Raw genomic sequence first — 23,179 nt, forward strand, 5'->3', positions numbered from 1 at the left:
AGAGGCCAGGCAGTGAAGGCACACACCTTTAATCCTATCACTTGGGAGGCAGAGAACTGTCTGGATCTCTGTGAGTTCAAGGCCACACTGGGCTACATGAGAGTGATCCAGTATAGCAGAGAAACAGAGCCAGACAGTGGTGGCACACACCTTTAATCCCAGCACTTGAGATCTCATGCCTTTGCTTGGGAAATACACAGGCCTTTAAGCCTTTAATCTCAGGAAGTAAGATGGTAGGGTAGAGAAAGGTGTATAAAGCAAGAGGAAACAGGAACTCACTCTCTTTAGGCTGAGGATTTCATAGAGGTAAGAACTAGTGGCTGGCTGTTCTGCTTCTCTGATCTTTCAGCTTTCACCCTGAAAAGAAAAAGTCATAGTCTGAGAAAAATATCATAGTTTTAACATTGTAAGATAAGAGAGAAAGTGTACCCAATCCCACATCATTTGGTGAATTGTAAATAAACTGATAAATTTGTGTAGCAGTCTGTACAGTTTTAATTTATCAAAATAATTAAAAATAATAGAAACCAAAATTTAAACTACAGTGGAGGGACTGGAGTGAGGTCCCAGTGATTTAAACACTTCCTACACAAAGCACAAAGACCTGAGTTCAGAACCTCTTACCTACATAAAATATCACATAGCCCAGCGCAGAAGAATTACAGAGAAGATAATCTCTGTGGTTGCTGAGTATCTTCCTACCTGAATAATTAAGATCCAGTTTCAATGACAGTCTATATCTCAAAAATTCAGTGGGTAGCAAGAGAGGAGGAGATGTAACACGTGTGTTCCTCATACGTATGCATCTGTATACACACATACACATTCACTTGTACACATAAACATTAACAAATATACACATATACCACACCTCCCCACCAAAAATACTCACACAAATCATAGTTCCCCTTATTGTGGCAATGAAGTAAAGACAAGATGAGGCTAGTGACAAATCGTTGTCTTCAAAGGCAGTAGACTCTGATGACCTGCATCCTCCAGCTGGCCTCCAATTACTAATGGGCTACTAAGCTATGAACTAATTAATTTGTTTACTTATTGGTGAAATTAGTGTTTATATTTCCAATTATCCCTAATTCCTGGGACAACCACCTAGAGAACAAGTCTTCAATATATGAAGCTGTTGAAGTTTACTACATCAAAATAAAAGAAAAAAGTTATCTCCTATTTTCTCACAGAATTTCTATGATTCACACTTTAGTGGATTTTTTTTTTTGCTACATTTAGCATTTACACCCATGTTTTTCAATGTCTAGGACAACATATCATGCAGATGAACTACTCCAAAGTGACTGAATTTAAGACTAAATTTTCCCCATTTATTTATGAAAAGAAAATATGTAAATTTTAAAAATAATATTTTTATTTGGTATTTGAAAATGTCATACCATTTTGGAATCTTGAGAAGTCAATGTTAGTTTTACTAATGTATTTTTGTAGCCCAGAGACATTCCTTGTAACTTTTGTATTTGTGTTAAAACTATATATCTATATTAAATTTGCTAATATATACATATATATATATATATATATATATATATATATCCTCAAATTAATGCTTTAAAGCAGTAGTTCTCAAACTATGGGTTGCAACCTTTTTGGGGGTCACATATGAGATAGTCTGAAAATAAAATATTTATATTATGATTCATAAGAGTAGCAAAATTACAGTTGTGAAGTAGCAAAGAAATAAGTTCATGGTTGGGGTCACTACAACATGGGGAACTATATTAAAGGGTCATAGCATTAGGAAGTTTTAAAACTACTGCTTTAAAGGATCAAATATTTTCATAAACACACAATAGTCAAGTGAAACTTTAAAATTATTTATTAGAGCTTTGTGAGTTACCTATATACCTACATTGCCAGTCTATCAATTATTTATCTGTTTGTTTATACATTTTATTCTAGATGACATTTTGACCAAATAAATGTTTTGTGAATTGATGACAGGGATCATTAACTAGTTAACACTTCTAAACTTTGCTTGTTTTAGGATATATTATTAGTAAATATTTTTGCATAAAAATGATAATGTACTTTTACAAAATAACTCAAGATGTAAAAATATGAGAAATAAAATATTCTTAGCAACTAAAAAAGATGGCTAATATAACACACAATTTAAATTATGTAACTTTTCAACTTTCTTGAGTATTATTAATATTTATGTATATTCAATAAGAAAAATATGTCTAAGTATGTACAATTACTTCATCAAATGAATTTCCATCATACTTTAAGAATATAAGGACAGTCACAATAGACTTTTATCATTTTTCTCTTTTATTAACATTCTAATTTTCTTCCTTACAAAAAGAATATTTAAATGTACAAGGCTCTCATAAGGAAACTTAATAAGATTATAATGTATTTTTATAGTTTAAAAATACTTATTCAGAATATTGAGAAAATCCAAAATCAGTCAAGCAGAAATGAATCAGTAAATCAAAATAATACTTTAAAATATACATCATTTTTGTTCTCTGTTTTTCTGCTTTGTGACTGCAGCCCGAACCTTAATTAAATGTGTTATAAAGCTAGTTTTACAAATAGGTATTATTCTCATCACTCTCTCTATGATGGTGCTTTAATAATTTTCTCTTTTATTGTTGATATTTTCTTCACTGAGTGAAGTTATAAACCCCTTGACATTTCTGATGCCATATATCTAATGAATATGCTTCTAAGATCCCTGAGTCACAGAAATACCTGACTTCTGTAATTAAAATGCACAGCCATATCTGACACTTATTAGATGAATCTGGTAGAACATCACTGATTGCTTAATAAGTGCACAGGTCCCACGGGATATCTAGACAACATCCCATAAAGAAAATGCATTGTGGATTTACCTGCTTAAATATTCTCGGTGTGAGGCCACTCTGCTAATCAACATTTTTATGCCAGTTATTTTATTTCCCTGGGAGATTTTGGCAAACTGGGTTAATGTAGGGCATCAATTGATTAGTGCAGCCATCATGCTAAATGATCTCCTGCGTTGCTGTGATAGTGTACAAAGGGTCTCTCAGAAGAAATTTATCAAACTTTTACTTATTTATTCAGGAGGTTTTACTCCCCGCCATTTACCAGTAATTATGGTAGTCAAGGAGACAATGTGGTATGTAATTATGAGCTTGGAGTTTGAAGAGATTTTCAAGACTTTTAACTTAAAAATTATTTGCGAAAGTTCTTTGAGGCATAAAACCTTATTTTATTTCACTTATGAAAAAGAAATAACTATTTTATGTGTTTCATATAGGTATAATATTGAATCCTATCAAAAACTTATACTCAAGATTTCAAAGGACAAGTTTATGATCATTGTAACCACTCACATATATTGAGTTAGCAGGCATTGAAGATGCTGGTAATTGACAAGGATTATTGATGTTTGTCTCTTTTCCTCCTTATCATTCAGAGTTTACCACATGAAAAGTGTAAATTACCAATCTAAATTTTGGTATTTACAAATGATATGTCATTAGTGCCAGTATCTACTCAATCACATGTGGTTTTAAACACCAAATTTAAGGTGAAAGATAATAAAATATAATGTGAAAGATAACCAACAGTGACACATCATCAGTCTTTTGGTACTTGGAAACACTTGGCCTTTTTATGATTAAAATCCAATATTTAGATCATTTTGACATGCCATTGAATTAGATAGGAGCTGTGAATGAAAATATCTAAAAAAAAAAAAAAAAAAAAAAAAAAAAAAAAAAAAAAACAGTTGAAACAAACCTTGGAATTGCCATGATCAGTGTTCAGATGTGTTCTAAATAGCTTTACATGGTTTAAATGTAGGAATTTAATCTTATTTGGTCAAAATAATGTAAAAATAGTTTTAAATATTCTCTCCCTCCTCTCCCCCTTTCTCTCTTCCTTTTCCTTCTTGCTTTTTATTCAGCTACCCCCAATCTTGTGCCTTGAACTCAGAGTCATTCTGTCATAACCTCTCCAGTGTGGGATTACAAACATGTACCACCATGTGAGATGGGATCTTCTATTTTCTGGTTTTAGGCAATCATAATCTACTCATTTGGCTTTCAATGATTATTTTAGTAAGGCATAACTTTATTGCAGAAATAATTGTTATGGGAATTACTGAAGAGAACAGATAAATTAAAAACTATTGATGATAATGGATCCATGAATACTTAGGGATCATATCAAAATCATTTATACAAAACTGAAAGAGTTCAGTATCATTTTCTTTGACACACAGTAAAAGCCAATATAACTAAATGGTTAAGTGGAACTCTTCAGCCTCTAACCAGAGTTCAAGAGTAATCTTAGAATGTGTGTTTCAACTCTCAGTGCTTGAGTTTGTACAAATGACAAGTATGAGTGGCCATTCTACTTGCTACAGGACTTGTTAGAAAATCTTGTGTAAAATATGAGTTGTTAGTGTATGGAGCGATGTTTTCATATTCTATGATATCCAATGGGAATAAAATATTAAAAAGTTTAAGATAAATAGTTTCATCACTTGACAGCATTTTTAATAGTAAGCCATACCCTCTTATCTAGTAGAAGTTCCTTTTTAGTAAAAGGAGTAGATAAGCTGGAAACAAGAACATTGGGGAGGGATTTATATAGTTATATATATAGTTATATTTTAATATTTGAGGCTGAGAATATTCATAAGGCTAACTTTAACTTTACCTAGTTACAAGCAGAATGAAACTCATAAAATTTAAGCAATGTGACTGCCAGGAATTATTCTACTATTATATATCCTGACATCATGAAAGTTCAAACCTCCAAATTCTATGTACATTTTTTTTTTTTCAAGACAGGATTTTTCTGTGTAATTTTGGTGCCTGGATCTCTCTCTGTAGATCAGGCTGGCCTCAAATTCAAAAAAATCTGCCTGGCTTTGCCTCCCAAGTTCAGGGACTAAAGGCATGTGCCACCACCGCCTGGCTCTATGTACATTTATATTAAAATAATAGAAAATATTTTCATAATCTGATGTGAGGCCTTCTATTTTCTTCGAGAAAAGTCAAAATGACTGGCAATGTAAACCCTCTTTTTTTTGGTATCATATAAAATTTCTGTATTAAAAATAGTATTCAGCCGGTCTGTTATAGATTATGTCTCATAAGATATTTAATGAATTTTATGCATTTAGGACATCTTAATAAATTAAAAATAATTGAGAGCAACTCTTCTGACATATCAAGAAATGAGTCAGAGAACTCTATTATCCACTACACATTTATGTGTAAAATGAGGATCCTATTGAAGGCCTACAGGTGTACTATACATTCTCTGATGCATCTCATTTATAATGCAAATTCTATATGTTCTATTATAAGAACATAAAATTAAAAAAATTACATTGTTGCCATAAATACCTTAAAATAGTCCATAGAAGTATCATGCTTTCGATTTTCAGTAAAAATATATGTGATGAAGCCTGTAGATCATTTGGTGGGATTAGAAAGCTGGTTATAACATGACTGTGCTGTTTTATGTCTTATGTCAACTTCTTTCCCCATGAAATAAATTTGGAGTTTACATGGTTACTTTTACCTAAGCATTGTCTGAATGTCAAGAATTTGTCATTGGAAGAGTCAATATCACCTTTGTTTAGAAATTATTTTAATTGTTCCCTTTATTTTTGATAAATACCACTTTTTAATCAATAGTTCTCACTTTTTCTCATCGTTTGATTCAAAGTAGCTCTGAATAAAATTTGGCCAACTCTGCCCCATAATTCCTTAGAATGATGCCATATATTTTATCAGTCTAAGCAATGTTATTACTATAATGTTTTCTTCTCTTTATTTTTATTTCTTGCCTTTGATAGTTAATTGCTGGTATGTAGTTTTTCACATTTTGAAATAAATATTTCCAGTGATGTTAAATGTCAGAGAGATGGAGGTATCTTCCATTCCTAAATGTAACTTCATAAAACTACAATGTGTTAATGTGACTATTACCCTTTTATTTTGAACGAAGACTGAAGTTCTCTAAGTGATAGTGAGAGTTTACTCTACAGAAAAAACAAGCTTTTATTATGGGTATTTATTGTTTTATATTTTTTACAGTATTACTCAATAATTGATTGATTGATTGATTTTGCAAAATTAAAAGTTTACCTTTTTGACATAGTAGGGAATAGCTATGTTATCTTCCATATTCTCATATCAAGACCTAGTATTATATTCCTTCCATTATAAATTATCTACTTATTTAAAAGTAAATAGATATTTTAATGATTTGTCCACAAATTATACTTGTAGGACTTTGGACATTGACCTTTAAAATTTACTATTTTCTATGTTTTGTGTGGACATTAAATATTGCAATTCACAAAAATTATGGTTCTTACTGATTAGATAATCTCACTCTCCTTCTTTCCCTCATTTCTGCCCATTGTTTTTTCTCTTCCTTTTCCTGTCAGATACACACATAATTTAAATAGTGTTAGTAACTCCTGTATTGGTTTATTCCCCCAAGTAGAGGTTTTATAGTTGTTTCATAAAGTTCTCCATACACTATATTGATTTAATTGCATCTCTTAAAATATTAGGAAGGCTTTTATTTCCTTTTATTGTATATGGATTCTTTTCTAAATCATATATCCTGATTATGGTTCCCCTCCCTCGACTCCTCCGATGTGCTCCTGTTTTCCCTCCCATCTGGATCTGTTCTATTTCTTTCTGTCATTAGAAAAGAAGATTCTAAAAGATAATAAGAAAATATAAACAACATGAAATATAATGAAATAAAAGAAAAACTATCACATCGAAGCTGGACAGGACAAACCAACAGAATGAATAAGAGTCAGAGACCCACTCATTTGCACATATAGGAATCCTATAAAAAGACTAAACTTGAAGTCAAATACATATGCAGAAGATCTGGTGTAGATGCATGTGGTCCCTGTGCATGCTGCTTCAGTCTCTGTGAGTTTATATGAGCTTTGCTCATCTTGATTTAGAGGGCCTTGGTTTCCTGGTGTCCTCCATCTCCTCTGTCTCTTACATTCTTTCTGCTTCCTCTTCCTTGGGGATCCTTGAGCTCTGAAAGGGGGATTTATTGAGATATACCACTTAGAGTTGAGTGTTCCAAGGCCTCAAACTCTCTATATGTTTGGCTGTGGTGTCTAAATTTTTTCTGTGTGCTTCAGGAGGAATCTTCTCTGAAGATGGTTGAATAAACTACTGAAGTATGAGTACATAAGGATGTCATTAGGAGTCATTTTGCCACTACATTTAAAAAAAATTAGAACTGTATTATTTGGATTTACCCTAGGTCCCTGAGTTACCTATTCTCATGTTCTTAATCATCCAAGCAGGGTCCAGTAAGGATTCTAACTCCTGGAGTGGGCCTAAGTCAAATCAATAATTAGTTGGTTATTCCCACAAGGCTTGTGCCATGATTGCCCTAGAATATTTTGTAGGCAGTACACCATAGTGGGTAAAGGGTTTGTAGCTGGCTTGGTGTTTACATTTCTTTAGCTGTTTCTCAGCCATTTGAGTTTCTTCTATTGAGAGTTTCATTTAGAATTGTACCCCATTTTTTTAAAAAAAAATTATTACCTTTCCATTTTGTTGTTTTTTTTTCTTCTTTCTTTTGTTTATGTATGTATGTATGTATGTATGTATGTATGTATATATGTATTTAAATATCCTGGCTGCAGTTTCCCCTCCCTTAACTCCTCCCACTCTGCTCACATCGCACACCAATCTGTCCCCACCCCCAATTTCATTCCTCCTCCATTTCTCTTCAGGAAAGGACAGGACTCCCATAGATATAAATAAAACATGGCATACCAAGTTGTAGTAAGACAATACCTCCCCATGTATTAAGGACAGGCAAAGTGACCCAGTATGAGGAGTAGGGTTCCAAAAGTCAGGAAAAGAGTCTGAGACAGCCACTATGCTCACTGTTAGGAGTCCTACAAGAAGACCAAGCTACACAGACGTAACATAAATACAGAGGGCCCTTGTCAGTAGCCTTGGTGTTTGTCAGTTCAGTCTCTGTGCTCCTTGTGAGCCCAAGTTATTCTGTGGGATTTTTGTGGTATACTTTGACCAGTTCAAAGGTTATATGGCTGGCTTGGTGTCCACTGAGAGTCTTCTACACATTTAGGAAAGTGGCAATAGTAGATTCTCCACTAGGTTTCATAGGGTTCATTCCTTATCAGCTTTATTAGCTTTATTAGCTTTACAGTAGCAAGAAAATATTCCTTCCTATTTAGTATAACCAGAAGGCTGCTGAAAATACTTTCCTCCCTCTTCTGCAGGAATCCTTGTGTGCTGTCTAGTATTGGGCTATGGATCTGCATCTGTTTCCAGTAGTTGCTGGATGAAGTGTCACTGATGACAGTTAGGATAGGAAGCAGTCTATGAATATAGCAGAATACAGTTAGGCAACATTATATTGACTTTTTTTGTCTCCAGTAGTGTTTGGTTCTATCTTCAGTCTCTGGGTATCCAGCTTCTGGGTCCTGGTACTCCAGGCAGTGTCAGAGGTGGGCTTACTCTCCTGGCATGGGATTTAGGATAGACTGGCCATTTGTTGGTCACTCGCTCAAACTCAGGGCTACCTTTACCCCAACACATGCCATAGGCAAGACAGACAGACTGTAGTTCAAAGGTTATGTGACTCGGTGTTCACTGAGAATTTTACCTGGTCTCAGGAGATGGCCAGTTCAGGCTATGTATCTACTACTGCTCGGATTCTTAGCTGGGATCCTCTTTGTAGATTCTTAACTGACTCTGAAATACCCACTGCCCCACCCTTTCCAGGAGACTATTTCTTCTCTCCTCCTCCACCTCCCCTCCCCACAACCTGATCATTTCTGTTCTCATCCTCACTACCCCTTGTCCACCAAAAAAATCTCTTCTATTTCCCCTTCCTGTTGAGATTCTGCTGTCCTCCTTAAACACTTACTACTATGTAGTCTCTCTGGGTCTATGGATTGTAGCATAGCTTTCCTTTATTTTATAGGTAATATCCATGTATAAGTGATTACATACTATGTTTGTTGTTCTGGGTCTGTTTTTCCTCACTTAGGTTGATTTTTTCTAGATCCATCCATTTGACTTCTAATTACATGATGCCATTACTTTTATCAGTGTAATAATCTATTGTGTAAATGTACCACATTTCTTTATCCATTACTCAGTTGAGGGACATCTATGTTGTTTCCAAGTTCTGGCTATTACAAATAAAGCCTCTATGAACATAGTTGAGCAAGTGTCTATGTGTTATCATTGAGCATGCATTGGTTATAAGCACAAGAGTTGTATAGCTGGGTCTTGAGGTAGATTGATTCCTCGTCTTCTGAGAAAACACCTTATTGATTTTCAAGGTGGCTGTACAAGTTTGCACTGCCACCAGTTGTGGAGGAGTGTTTCCCTTACACCACATCCTTTCCAAGATGAGCTGTTATCTGTGTTTGGGTATTAGCCATTCTGATAGGTATAAGTCAGAACCTCAGAGTCATTTTGATTTCCATTTCTTTGATTGCTAAGAATGTTGAACCTGTCTTTAAGTGTTTTTTGACCATTTGAGATTCTTCTATTGAGAATTCTCTGTTTAGAACTGTACCCAATTTTTTATTGGATAATTTGCTTTTTTGATATCTAGTTTCTTGTGTTCTTCATATATTTTGGAAATAGTCTTCTGTTGAATGTAGAGTTGGTGAAGATCTTTTTCCATCCTTTGGGCTGACTTTTTTTCCCCTATTGTTGGTGTTCTTTGCCTTACATAAGATTTTGAGTTTCATGAGTTCCTATTGTTGATATTAGTGTCTACACTATTGGTGTCCTGTTCAGGAGTTGTCTCCTGTGCCAATGGGTTAAAGGCTATTCCCCACTTTCTCTTCTATCAGGTTCATACAAATAGATCCATACCTACTTTTTTTCTTGATATCCAAATTATTCGGTTCTTTATATACTTTGGATGTTATCCCTCTATTGGGTGAATAGTTGGTATAAATCTTCTTCAGTTCCATTGGCTGCCTTTTTGTCAAACTGTTTGTGTTCTTTGCCATGCAGTAGCTTCTCACTTTCTTGAGGCCCCACTTATTAAATATTGGTCTTAGTGCCTGTGCTAATGGTGTTCTATTCAGAAAATCTTCTCCCATGCTAATGGTTTTAATGCTATTCCCTACTTTTTCTTCTTTTTTTTTTTGTTTTTTTTTTTTTTTTTGAGACAGGGTTTCTCTGTGTAGTTTTGTGCCTTTCCTGGATCTCGCTCTGTAGACCAGGCTGGCCTCGAACGCACAAAGATCCACCTGCCTCTGCCTCCCGAGTGCTGGGATTAAAGGCGTGCGCCACCACCGTCCGGCCTACTTTCTCTTCTATCGGGATCAAATTACCTGTTTTTGTGTTGAGGTCTTTAATCCATTTTGAGTTGAGTTATGTTTAGGGTGATAAGTATAAATATATTTGAATTCTTCTACATGCAGTCTTCTGGGTGGACCATCACCATTTGTTGAATATTCTGTCTTTTCTCCAGTGTGTGTTTCTGATAATTTTATCAAAAATCAGGTACCCATAGGCATGTGGATTTACTTGTGAGTCTTCAATTTTACTCCATTGATCAATGTGTCTACTTTTGTATCGCAACCATTCTGTTTTTATTCCTATACTTTTGTAGCTTTGTAGTACAGTTTAAAAACCAGAAATGGTTATAATTCCTGCACCTCTTTTATTATTCAGGATTGCTTTAGCTATATGTTTTATGTTTCTATATGAAGATTAGAATTGTCCTGTCAAGATCTGTGAAGATTTATATTGGAATTCTGCTGAGTATTACATTGACTCTGTAGATTGCTTTTGAGAGATGCACATTTTTACTGTTTTTTTTTTTTAATTTTTTTCATTTTTACTATGTTAATCATACATATCCAAGAGTATGGGGAATATTTCCATCTTCTCATTTCTTCTTCAATGTCTTTCTTCAAAGACTTGAACTTTTTCATGCATGCAGTTCCCTTCCTTGCTTAGAGTTATCCTAAGTTGTTTTTTTTTTTTTTTTTTTTTTTTTTTTTTTTTTTTTTGGTTTTTCGAGACAGGGTTTCTCTGTGTAGCTTTGCGCCTCTCCTGGAACTCACTTGGTAGCCCAGGCTGGCCTCGAACTCACAGAGATCCGCCTGGCTCTGCCTCCCGAGTGCTGGGATTAAAGGCGTACGCCACCACCGCCAGGCTGATATTTTTTTCTTGTTTGAGGCTTTTGTGAAAGATGTTATTTCCTTAATTTCTTTCTCTATCTATTTGTCATTTGTATGTGGAAGGGCTACTGATTTTTGTGAGTTAATTTTGTATCACGCTACTGTGCTCAAAATGTTTACCAGTTGTAGGAGTTTCCTGATGAGCTTTTTCCTCAGGTCACTCATGTATACTCCCATATCATCTTCAAATTAAGAGACTTTGACTTCTATTTTTCCAATTTGTAACCCTTAAATGTCCTTGAGTTGTATTAGTGCTGTATCTATTTCATCAAATACTATATTGAATAAGTATGAAGAGAGTGAACAACATTGTCTTGTTCTTGAATTTAGGTGAATTGCTTTGGGTTTCTATCCAAACTGCTGTTATTACACACTTTCTGTCTCTCCCGAAAAAACAACCAGGCACCTAAGGAATAATAAAAAATAGTAATATAAAAAATAAACAGATCACAATAGGCCTAAACAAATGAACAGAAGTAAGAGATCAAAATAAAAAGTACAAGAACATACTGACCACTTCTGGTCACAATGCCACACATATTTGCACACACAGGATTCACAGAAAAGCACAAAACTAGAAGCCATAATATATTCACAAAGGACCTGTAAAGTTATTTTTAATTTAATTTAATTTATTAAGGGCTTTGAATCAACATTATAAGAAAAAGGACCTCCAAAGGTACCATTTGGCTCCTTTTATTTTGTGTTGGCCATCTTCTGTTGTGCATGGGGCCTACCCTTAATAGTGAGAGGTTAGTTTTCCCAGTGTCACTCCCCTGAGGACAATTAAATTTGCACTTGCAAGTGGTTATCAATTGGAGCTAGTACCTCGGTTAGGGATTGGTTTGTGTGTCCACTTCTCTTAGCTCTAGGAACCCATCTGTTGCAGACCCATATAAGCTCTTTGCATGATGCCTCAGTCTCTGTGTGTTTGTACATGCCTAAGTCATGTTGTGTTTAGAAGCCTTGTTTCTTTGGAGTTGTCCACACCCTCTGCCTCTTACACTCTTTCTCCCCCCTCTTCTACAGGGTTCACAGGGCCCTGACTATAGGATTTTTACGGAGATATTCCATTTGGGAATTTTTCTCCCTGTTATTTGCTGATTTTTGCTGGGCTTCTAATGCATGAAACTATCAGCTAATACAGGATGGTTTTCTTTGGCCACAAAATTTATAATAGTAACTTGCTATAACAAAACATAAAAATAATAAACACCCAGTCTTTGTTTTAGATTTAAGTAAAACACAAAAGCTACTTCTTGTAATTATTAAATTAATAAATGGATATTTGTAGTAATTTGAGAAGTGCTGCGCAATCGGTTTTGTATTGAAACTGTGCAATGAAAATGTTGGACACTGGTTTCTACTTTTTCATAGTAGCCCTCATTTCCATCTACTACGTCCTCAGTATATCACAGATTCGTTTTCAAATCAGCTTCCTCATTTAAAGTCTTTATATTACATAATGTTCAATGTTCTATACATACTACAGTGGTAACAGATTTCTTCCTTTTTTTCTAAATTTTTCCTAAATTAGTGGCATTTGGCAACTTAGTTTTTGACAAAGTTGAGAAATAGTGATTATAAAACCATTTAACTTTTATGAAGATTATTTCTCTTATTTTAATTACTTTTTTCTTAAGTACAATGCTCTATCAGTTTTAGTTTATAGTTTTTAAAATCATTTTAAGATTATGGCTCTTAAAATCTTGCCACTCCCAGTGCAATATCCCATGAGCCTTGAAGGAGGGGGTATGACAAGCTTTCCCCGAAAAAGTCTGAGCTTTTTGTATACCCTTTTTCTTTGTGCAATGAGCAGTTGTGGATACTGGTGCTAATTGTCATCTATTGCAAAATGGTAGATGAGTACAAAGAAACAACATTTCTTATATAAAGTAAAAGAGTTTATGTAAGACCTCACAGGGTTGTGACTGTATGAACTAGATGTGTATAAATTCAAGCCAGACAAAATCCCAGTGTAAAAAGGACACAGAGTACCACCTGTAGTTGAGCAGCTGTTTACAACTGATCATCCCTGGAAGAGGGGAAATCAGGTTTAAGGGTATTGTCATGGGAAACTAGAAAGACTGTTGTCCAGTGGAGTGCCACACATGAAAGAAATTAGACTTATAGATTTAAACAAAGTTTGGTAGGTATGAAAGAAGGAAGTGGACTTGGAAGGAAAGGGTACAGAGAGATGACCAAAATACATTTTCTGGGATTCTCCGAGAATTCGTTAATATCATTTTATGATTTCATAATTTTATTTCAAAAAATGTGTTATTAATTATAGTTATTTCTGTTGTGATTAAAAATCATAGGCTGAATACAAGAATGTAGTCTAAGCTGTGAGTTTAAATGCTGGTTGTTGCCATGTATTAAATTAACCCAAACCAATACATAAATAATTTAAATACTTTTCTGAAATAAAAATATAGTTGAATTTGTTTATACTTCTTCAGAAACAATACAGAACACAAGGTCCCAAATCATTGCAGTATATAGTTTATTAAATAGTACTGCTGCTTCTTACTGAAAAGTAATCAGTGGTATTATCTTATAGCTGCCATAATTACTTCATTTCTTTATTATACATCCCTTTTAAACTCCATTTATTTAGAGCATATATATATATATACAACAGACACTCACATATACATACATATACATGCACATATATACATATACATAATTATGTCTATATGTATATTTTCCTCTAAAGTTTGTAAGCACAAGAACGAAAGAGAATATACTTTCACTTGACAATATAATCCTGGTTACACTAAAGATATATTTGCATCTAGGATAAAGGATGGAATTCGATTTCACTAAGTTAAAATTATTAAATATGAATGTATCTTTATAGTTCAAATCAGAACGTCACATTACATTTTCTATAAAATGTCCCAGTAAGCAAGACAGAAATGTCTTGCATTAAAATCTTCTGTTTCTAGCTAGGTTGTAGAGGATGATTTTTTTTCATGCCATCATCAAAAAACAGAAGTCTTTCAAGAAAAAAGAGTTATGTCTCTTAAATGTTTTGTAAACAGAAAAAAAAACAATGCTATTTGGTGACTACATAGGTAATAATGCCATTTCTTTGTGGGTTGACACAACCCTATGGTGTAATAAGGATTAGTGAGAGAGTTACACTTCTTGTCTAACCTTGCCAGCAACTGTCATTGTCAATGATTTCTCTTATGTAACAAAAAGCTATGGCAACTACTGACGTGGAACAGTGTAAGGCCTCAGCGAAGAAACACAGTACTGCCTTTAGTAAGAGTTAAATGGGTTAAACATCAACAGTTATAAAACAAATTCCTGACATTTACCTATACTTTGTATATGAAGAGTACATGAATTGTACATGAAAGTAATAGTTTAAAGGCCAATGAACTCATCTGAGAATGTATACTTTTATAAAATATAAAGAGTAGAAATGCTATCATTTAGCTGCCTGGGATATTTTCTTGGTCATTCAATCTATAAATAAATTTTAACCACTAACCTCCCCTTCATGAGCAAGTAAAATAAATTATGTATTAAATACTTGAACAGTGCATAGCCAGTTCCATAAACAGACCAAATAACTTAAGGGATTTAGTTATTTTCATGAAATAATTGAATACATTTTATTTGAAATAATCAAGTTTTTTAATCTTTTTTATATTAATGAAGCTTACATCAGAAAAAAACTTATACACTTGCTATGCTTACCAGGTCTACCTCAAGCTGAATTTATGATGCTTTAAAATATTTGTTAATTTATTTTTGCCTGCTAAGTCAAGAGAAGGAAACCTCAGAATTGAGAAAAGTATATCATTATATAATAATTCATTGCATTTTCTGACTTTTTGGCTTGTTTTATGCAATATTTTTGTTCATATAATATATAGCTTCATATTTTAGGATCAGAACTTTAGTTAACTATTAATAAAGTTTAAATTGTTGACTATTGGTGAAAGTATTAAGGCCACTCCACGTATTTAAAAGGGAGGTTTATTTAGTGTCATAACTTACAAATGAAGGGATAGGTAGGTTGCAGGGTCTGGGGAAGATGTAGAGCAGTCCGGCGGTGTTCTCTGGAGAACTCTGCTCTGTCTACCTCTAGCGACCAGGGTCCAATAACCAAGAGAAGCTGGCGCATCAGGATCTTGGGTCTTCAGGACCCTCTCTTGGCCCCGCCTTGTAGGCGTGACAGTTACCAAAGCCTCAATGGGGTTTGGAACTTCCAGATCAAAGCTGGAATGGCTACCCACTACAGTTGACAATATTTGAACAATAAGATAGTGCATCAGATTTATATCCTGGTTTAAAAATACATCTTTTTAAAAGAAATTTTTATTCATTTTATTTTACATACCAATTACAGATCCCCTTCTTCCCTCTTCCTGCCCCTCCAGCTTAAACTACATCTTAAGAGTAAAGTAATGATATAAGGTGTGAAACTTGGATTCTCAAGCTTGGCAGCCATTCATTTTACTTGTGGAGCCACCCCTCCAGCTCAAGACTTACTTGCACTCTGCTCAACCTAATGTTATTACTAATGTCCGGCTAATACTTTATGTTGCATAGAATATGATTAAAAGAAAAAAGTATCATGAGAACCAAGCAATAGTAGAGTTAAAAGATAGGGAATTCAACCTTTGAAATTACTTATATGATAAAATCAGAAAATATAAAACAAAATACTATTTGGAAAATTCCAGGTATTTAGAAAGATGGGAATATTCATTTTTCATATATCGCTTGGGTGGATCTTGCATATGCCAGGCCAGCACTCTACACTGAAGCATGTCCCCAGAACCATTTTTGTAATTTCTATACCTTGGTCTGTGACATTTTACATTCAATGCCCAAATATTTCCCTGTGTTAAGTATTTACACTCTTATTTAAAATGTGTTTGTGCATATGTATTTGTGTTGTTTGGTTGGTTGTCTTTGACACCGAGAAAATGTCAAAGTCTTAGGATTAATCTACTCAAACATCTAACTTAGAGTTCAATTTCATATTTATTTCCACACTATTTCTGAGACTTTTGTCAACCAACGTGACATATCAGTTAATACATATCTTATAGTAGGTCCTTATTGCACACTGTCACTTGGCCAACACTTCACATCATATCATCTGCCACGTTCTAGTTTAAAATCGTACCACACTTTCTGAGCTCATTTGCTTATGACCACTTCCAGATAGTGATCTTTGGAAATAAAATGATGAATGTTTTATTTAAAATACAGCTTTCCTGTTCCATAACAATTATCCAGCAGCATAAACTCTTTAAAAAAGTTTTTTTACAAATTGTAGATGGGACCAAGACTTTAGAAATATCTCATGATTTTCAGAGTTAATATAGTGTTGATTAAATTCTACAATATAAGGAAACTAGTTTAACTTTGTAAAATTTCATGATAAACCAAACATGCTTGCTTAAAACATTCCAGAAACTCTATTGCAATTATAATAGGAATTCTGGGAAAAACAACATTTAACGGAGACTTGGTAAGGAGGAGAGTGGAAAAAAGAAAATTTGAGACCTTGTCAGTATGTAAATGCTTAGGTAATAAGCAATACATTATGGGCGTATGACACGCTGCAATAACGATAGCCAGGTTCTAATGCCCACCTAATTCATGGCAGTTTTTAACATCAGCACCCACAGTTTGCAAAGAACTTAGTGGGATTTACAAAGATACAAAGTTATGATTTTTAACTGAATTAGGACCAGGTCTATGAGGGGAAGAAAAAAAAAAAGACTTTGTATAGTGATATTAAATGAAACTATTACCAGAGCTGTCTGAAAAGAAATCAAACGATAAAAGGCTATAGCCTTCTTGCCAGATGGATTTCAATCTGACTCCAAGTTTCCTGGAGGGTAAATAAAAAGAGAAATCTGATCAATTTCATAATTTACAACATCCATGATAAAGGAAAACCAATTTACTCAGGAGAAGTGCAATTATTCTTGCTACTAAAACCTGTAAGAAATTTCCCCAAGGGTCATCATAAAGAGGACACTATAAAATATAATGAAATATGCCTTGAACAAAATCTTTATGACAGACACCACTAAGTGTTTCACACAGTGATTTTTATTGTATTCTTTACTTTATACCTGCAGTGTAACTGTACAATTTGGGGTATAGTTTAATAATGGCCGACATGTTTGAGTAAAATACAAAACAAATTGAACAAAATATCTTTCCAGTTTCCTCTAATTTGTGTTTTTCTTTCTTGATCTCTTTGGAGAAATCTGGTAGCATTTAGGTTCATAATAATTATAATGCAATAAGTAGTTACAGATATCTATAAAATACCATATAGTCCTAGAAGAAACACAGGATTAGAATAATTTCCAAGGGGAAAAAACCTGAATTGGCTCTTCTGCAATGGCTATTACAGATATATTAATATATTGATAACTTGTATTTGTACATAATTTCTGTGTATAAGTAGTTATCCCCTGAAAGAAGCTGGGGACACTTCCATTTCAGAGGTATAATTACTTCAACAGCCAGAGTTGTTCTTGTAAAATGAATATGACTTGAACTCAAGGTGAACATTTTGGGCTTTCTACAAGGAAAGTAGATAGCACATAGATTCTATTTTGGATTTTAAAGATGCTTTAGTTCACATTGATGGAGTAGATTGTGTAGTTATTTTGTTAGATAAAACTTGCTGCATTGTAGACCATGGTGGATCAAATCTCTCTTTTATGCTACGTCTTCCCATGACACAGAAAACTTAACAAGGGGATGTGATGAAGACGTTTTCTCAGTTCTTATGCATGTACCAATTCCTTCTTGCCTTTGCTTTTGATGTAGAGGGGACAACTTGTCTGTAGTCTCTAGGACAGATCATCAAAAAGGTACATTCTAATTGGCAGGAGACACGGTTGCTAAGGTCCAGCTTCAGTGTCCTTGATCTTCTTGTGTCTCACTTCACTTTTGATACAGCTCAAAGTGCCCTCACGGATATTTGTAAGTTATTTTATTGCATTTAATATTGAGCTTTTACTTTGAAGACTGAGCCTGGGTTTTTACAATCCTTTGGAGGGCTACATAGTTAAGAAAATGCTTTGGCTGTGTTCTTCGACTTTTTTCCCAAAGCTCTATCCCTCGTGTTCACCTTCTCTTGCACAAGCCCACCAAAATCCAGACTGCAGTTTGGCAACTGCTGTGGGAAGTCTTAAGGTAGCAAGTACTGTGAGACTCTAGTAAGATGTTAACTATACAATTAATGAATAGTTGGCTTGAGGAACAAGAAGTGAAAGGTAGATTTGGAATTTATTTATTTATTTATTTATTTATTTATTTACTTACTTACTTACTTACTTACTTACTTACTTACTTACTTACTTACTTACTTACTTATACCTTGTGACAGGGTCTCATGCAACCAAGCCTAGTCCATACTCACTGTGTAGCTGGGGTTGGTGCTGACTTCTTGATCTTCTGGGTTTCACCAACTAAATATTGGATCTGCAGATATGTACCACAACTACTGACTTCTTGCGTTAAATCTTGATTCATGACAGGAGCAAAGGAAACAAAGTTAATGAATATCATTTAAAATACTAGAGTGAGTAAATTATGATATGTTAAATAATATGACAGAACAAAGAGAGGGTCATTTATCAACTGCAATGCAAGCAAGGGAGGAAATTAATTACAATTAGAAGGCATCACACTGCAGAAACTAAAAGTTTAAGGAGTCCTTAAAAATAAACCTTGAAGATGCCACACACATTTAAAACCATGTTGGCCTCATTGTAGAAGATTTAACTCAGAAGCTCAAGGAGACACAGAGAGATTAATTGGGAGAAAATAAAAGCTAGATGAAAATAAATAGGAATTAAAATTAAATCAGGATTAAGCCAAGTTTGATGGCTCCTGAGACACAGAAAGTCAATTTTCTTCAGGAATGGAATTCTTGAAAGGTTACCTATGCTTCAGTAGATGGAAGGCAGGTCAGAAAAAAGTGTATTTGATCAAAACACATTATAATCATTTATAATTTCTAAAACCACAACAGATAGTTCATATTTCCACCCTTAATTTTATTTAATCTTTTCAAGGCATTTCTTTAATTTCTTAGATTTCAATATAATTGTCAAATAATTGTTTAAAATAAAGCATCTAAGACCACATTGTAGATTTCTGACTGAGAAGATGTAAGTAAAAACCCACAATCTCATCTTCCCCTGTGTGGTCCATTGGTTAGGGACTGCTCTTTGAAATTACTATATTAACTCCAAGGCCAAATCTTGCTCTGTGTATATGACACTCAATATATTTGTAACTTGAATTAAATCAAGGACAAATTTTATCATAAATAATAATTTAAAAACCTAATCAACAGCAACAGTAACCTATTAAGCCAAAGAAATTATCATGAGGGGAGGTAATTGTGAGAGAAAGAGGTGGGTAGAGCTCATATGATTTTGTAACTTCTTTGGTTTCTCAGCTGTCTTTTTTCTCCTTTCAAATAAACAACGAAGCTGCCTTGTTTTGTGTTCCTCCCTGTAATTTCATTGCCATTTTCTGATTTGTGTATGTGTATTCAAACCTTTGAAGGTATAAAATGTTATTCTTTTCATATTTGCTAATTCTTACATAGAAGTACACTTGAAACTTGAACATTTAATCACTGAGTACATTCTTCCTGCATAACAAAGCTGTGCATTATAATCCTCCAGTTATTACAAGATCTCTGCTGTCTCAGATACATTTACACTTCAATTACAATTACAATGCTTTCTTCTTAACAGCTTCTTGTTTCTGAAGGATGAGTCTCAAGGATTATGTTATAATGAGAACAAAGGTTATTGACTGCTTTTCACATTTTTTATCTGAAATGCTCTGCCAGCCACAAAGGAATGAAACAGAATTTATGCCAAGCTCTTTTCTCCCCACAGGAAAACATAATGGAAGTAATCAGAAATCAAGAGTTTTTACTCCTTCCAGCTGAAGAGCTCCATAAACTACTGGCCAGTGATGATGTAAATGTTCCTGATGAAGAGACCATCTTCCAGGCACTAATGATGTGGGTCAAGTATGACATGCAGCGGAGATGCAGTGACCTAAGTATGCTCCTTGCTTTCATAAGATTACCACTGCTTCCACCACAGGTAACTTTGTGTCTTGCTATTTCGATATATACACTATACTAAAACTTCCTGTATTATAAGCCAGCATTACAACATAGTTTTAAATAATTTTCAGCATTCTAGGATTGTAATGAGGAGTCATATTCAAATTAAGGAAGAAGGCATAAAAATTATGAGGGAAGGACCATGGATCTAAATCTTATCTTAGCTACATATAGATTCATGTATGCTTTTATCATTATAAGAAACTTTTATTTTGATACAGTTTTCACATGATAAAGTAAAATTGTACTGTGTACACAAAAGGTTTGTGAAATCATTTAAATAACAAATGTACATGTATTACAGTGTGTATTATCTATTTTCTGTTTATCATCTACTTGCATTGCTCTCTATAAAATTTAAGACCTGCATAACAAGAGGGAAACCATGGCTGGTACTGGAAACCTAGTCAACTACTTAGAGTGAATGAAGTCATGGATCTTGGAGGAGACCCTTCTGTAGATGTAACCAACCTTCTTATTAAATAAGAAACACAGAACCAATGCAAAGAAGAAAGCCAAGAGGTCAGAGCTAAGAGCTAAAACCTTACCCTTCCTCCTGCAGTGGTCCTACCTCTCCGAACTCACTACCCCTGTGTTAAATTCTTTATATAGAGTCCCTGTTCTGCCTTCTCATTGGTTGTAAACCCAACCACATGACCGCCTCATCACGGCCTGTCTGTATAGGCCTCCAGGTTTTCCTTGCTTGGTATTGAGATTAAAGGCATGTGTGTCCAATAATGGCTGTATCCCTGAACACACAGAGACTTACCCAGCTCTGCATACCAAGTGCTGGGATTACAAGTGTATGCCACCACTGCCCTGCTTTCCTATGGCTTGCTAATAGCTCTGACCCCCGGGCAACTTTATTTATTAACATACAAATAACATTTTAATACAAATAAAATATCACCATACCCTTCAACCACCACTTAACTAAACCAGCATAACCCCTAACGGCATTCTAAATATTTGTTCTTATACTCTCCTTCAATTTGATCTACGATGCAATCAGGTGATAGTTCTTTAGACAAAAAAGATATATATTCTTTATGTTTTTAAGATCAATTGAATGACATTACAGAATTTGTAGTGGGATCCAATATAATCTTAAGTTGTAGAAACTTATAAGACTACTTATTAATTCAAATTATGGAATTTTTGTTCACTACAGGTAAGGAAACAGAAAAATAGAATTACCACTCCACTTTATTGATGAGGACAAAGGACAAAGGGCAGAAAACAATAAGAATTTGTATAAGTTGGCATTACCTTGTGATAAATTCTAATTCACCAATTTTTGGCTAGAAATAGCAAAAATATTCTCTTGACTTTTTTCTTATTAGACCGTCATCTGTGAGACTCAGTATTTTAAAAACTCCAAGCCACAGAGTGGAAAGCATCACAGTCCTTTGAGTTAGATTTCATGGAGAAAAATCACTAGTTGTACCTGACCTCCCTATAATACATCGTTACAGCTTTGTAACATTACAAGACTTAAATATATACAGCATACTTAACCTAGTATAATTTCTGTGATTATCAAAAGGAAAATTCAAAAAGCGTTAGATCCCTAAAATATGTGAAATCATATGTGCAAATACACTACCAAAAGAGACTAAAGGCTTTACCATTCATTCATCACATTGATTTAGATCCAAACCATCATAGAAAAAATCAGGAAGAGTGCAAGATAACTAGTTAAAATATAGGGGAAAATAAGGAACTATGTACACACAATATGAACTCACAAGTATGAATTCCACAGTGAGTGGAAATTTTTGGTAGATTTTAAGATTGGAAAATTTAAAAAAATATTCCTATACCAAAAATTGGAAATTTATTGAAGGTTTAGAAACTAATTACTGTCTTTTATTTGACTATTGATAGTAACTAAGAATTGAAATCATTTTTGATTGATTTATGGATGCTTCCACTCAACAGATTATAAGAGCTTGATTTGACATAAAGCTTTTTAAAGAAAAAGAGACACATATGTAGGCAAGCCATGAAAATATTGTGATTCCCAGTACTAGATTTTCCCAATCATATACTTTTACTAGGAATTCTCAACGACAGTATTCCCAGTAATGGCCATAAAAGCCAATGATGAAAATTAACCAATGACAGGTTGAAGGACATTAACCAGTGACACATGATAGACCAATTTGTTATCTTTTTCTTTTATCAAGCCATTGATAAACACCTATTTTCACTATTTGTTGAAATGTGGGGATCTTGAAGGTAAACTTGTATTTAAAATTTATCAGCAATATACTGGGCATTCTGGGTCTTTCTTGTAATTCCAGTATTTATAAGACTGAGACAAAAAATTATCTCTGAGAGACTTACTACCTAATTTTTAGGCTACCCATCTATAATATGATATTATTTATTGGAGAAGAGGGTCAACATACTAGAGAAGTTTATGAATGAGATTATGGTAGGATACTGTATTCTCCTAGTATGTGATTTCTCCCTAGCTTTCTAGCCTACTCTACTGTCATCAGAAATCAATAAAACTTTCTTACAAGATGTCTTATTTAAATTGATACATCAGAGCAGAGAAGAAATGGATCTTTTATCAGATTTTTTGTTCTCTGAATTACACATTACACATGGATTTATATTTTACTTTTCACTTTCTTCTATTTTGTGTGTACACATGAGAGCATGTGTTTATATTCATCCATATACTACAGCAGAGTGCAGAGGTCAAAGTTGGTTCTCTCTTCCCACACTGTCAGTTCAGGGAAGCTAACACAGGTTGTATGCTCATTGACAAATGCCTGTACTTCCTGAGC

The 23,179-nt window shown here is 34.0% G+C and overlaps 1 protein-coding gene across 2 annotated transcripts in view; it reads left to right on the forward strand.

Annotated features, from left to right (window-relative positions):
* Klhl1 (kelch like family member 1) overlaps nucleotides 1–23,179 on the forward strand; it is a 339,100-nt gene that overhangs the window by 166,815 nt on the left and 149,106 nt on the right. For both annotated transcript variants that reach the window (XM_059274318.1, XM_059274319.1), the window contains one exon: nucleotides 20,143–20,355. In XM_059274318.1, the coding sequence (XP_059130301.1) occupies nucleotides 20,143–20,355 (213 nt within the window). The remainder of the gene's footprint in view (nucleotides 1–20,142; nucleotides 20,356–23,179) is intronic.

Source organism: Peromyscus eremicus, chromosome 9, assembly GCF_949786415.1.
Source record: "Peromyscus eremicus chromosome 9, PerEre_H2_v1, whole genome shotgun sequence".
Classification (NCBI taxonomy): Eukaryota; Metazoa; Chordata; class Mammalia; order Rodentia; family Cricetidae; genus Peromyscus; species Peromyscus eremicus.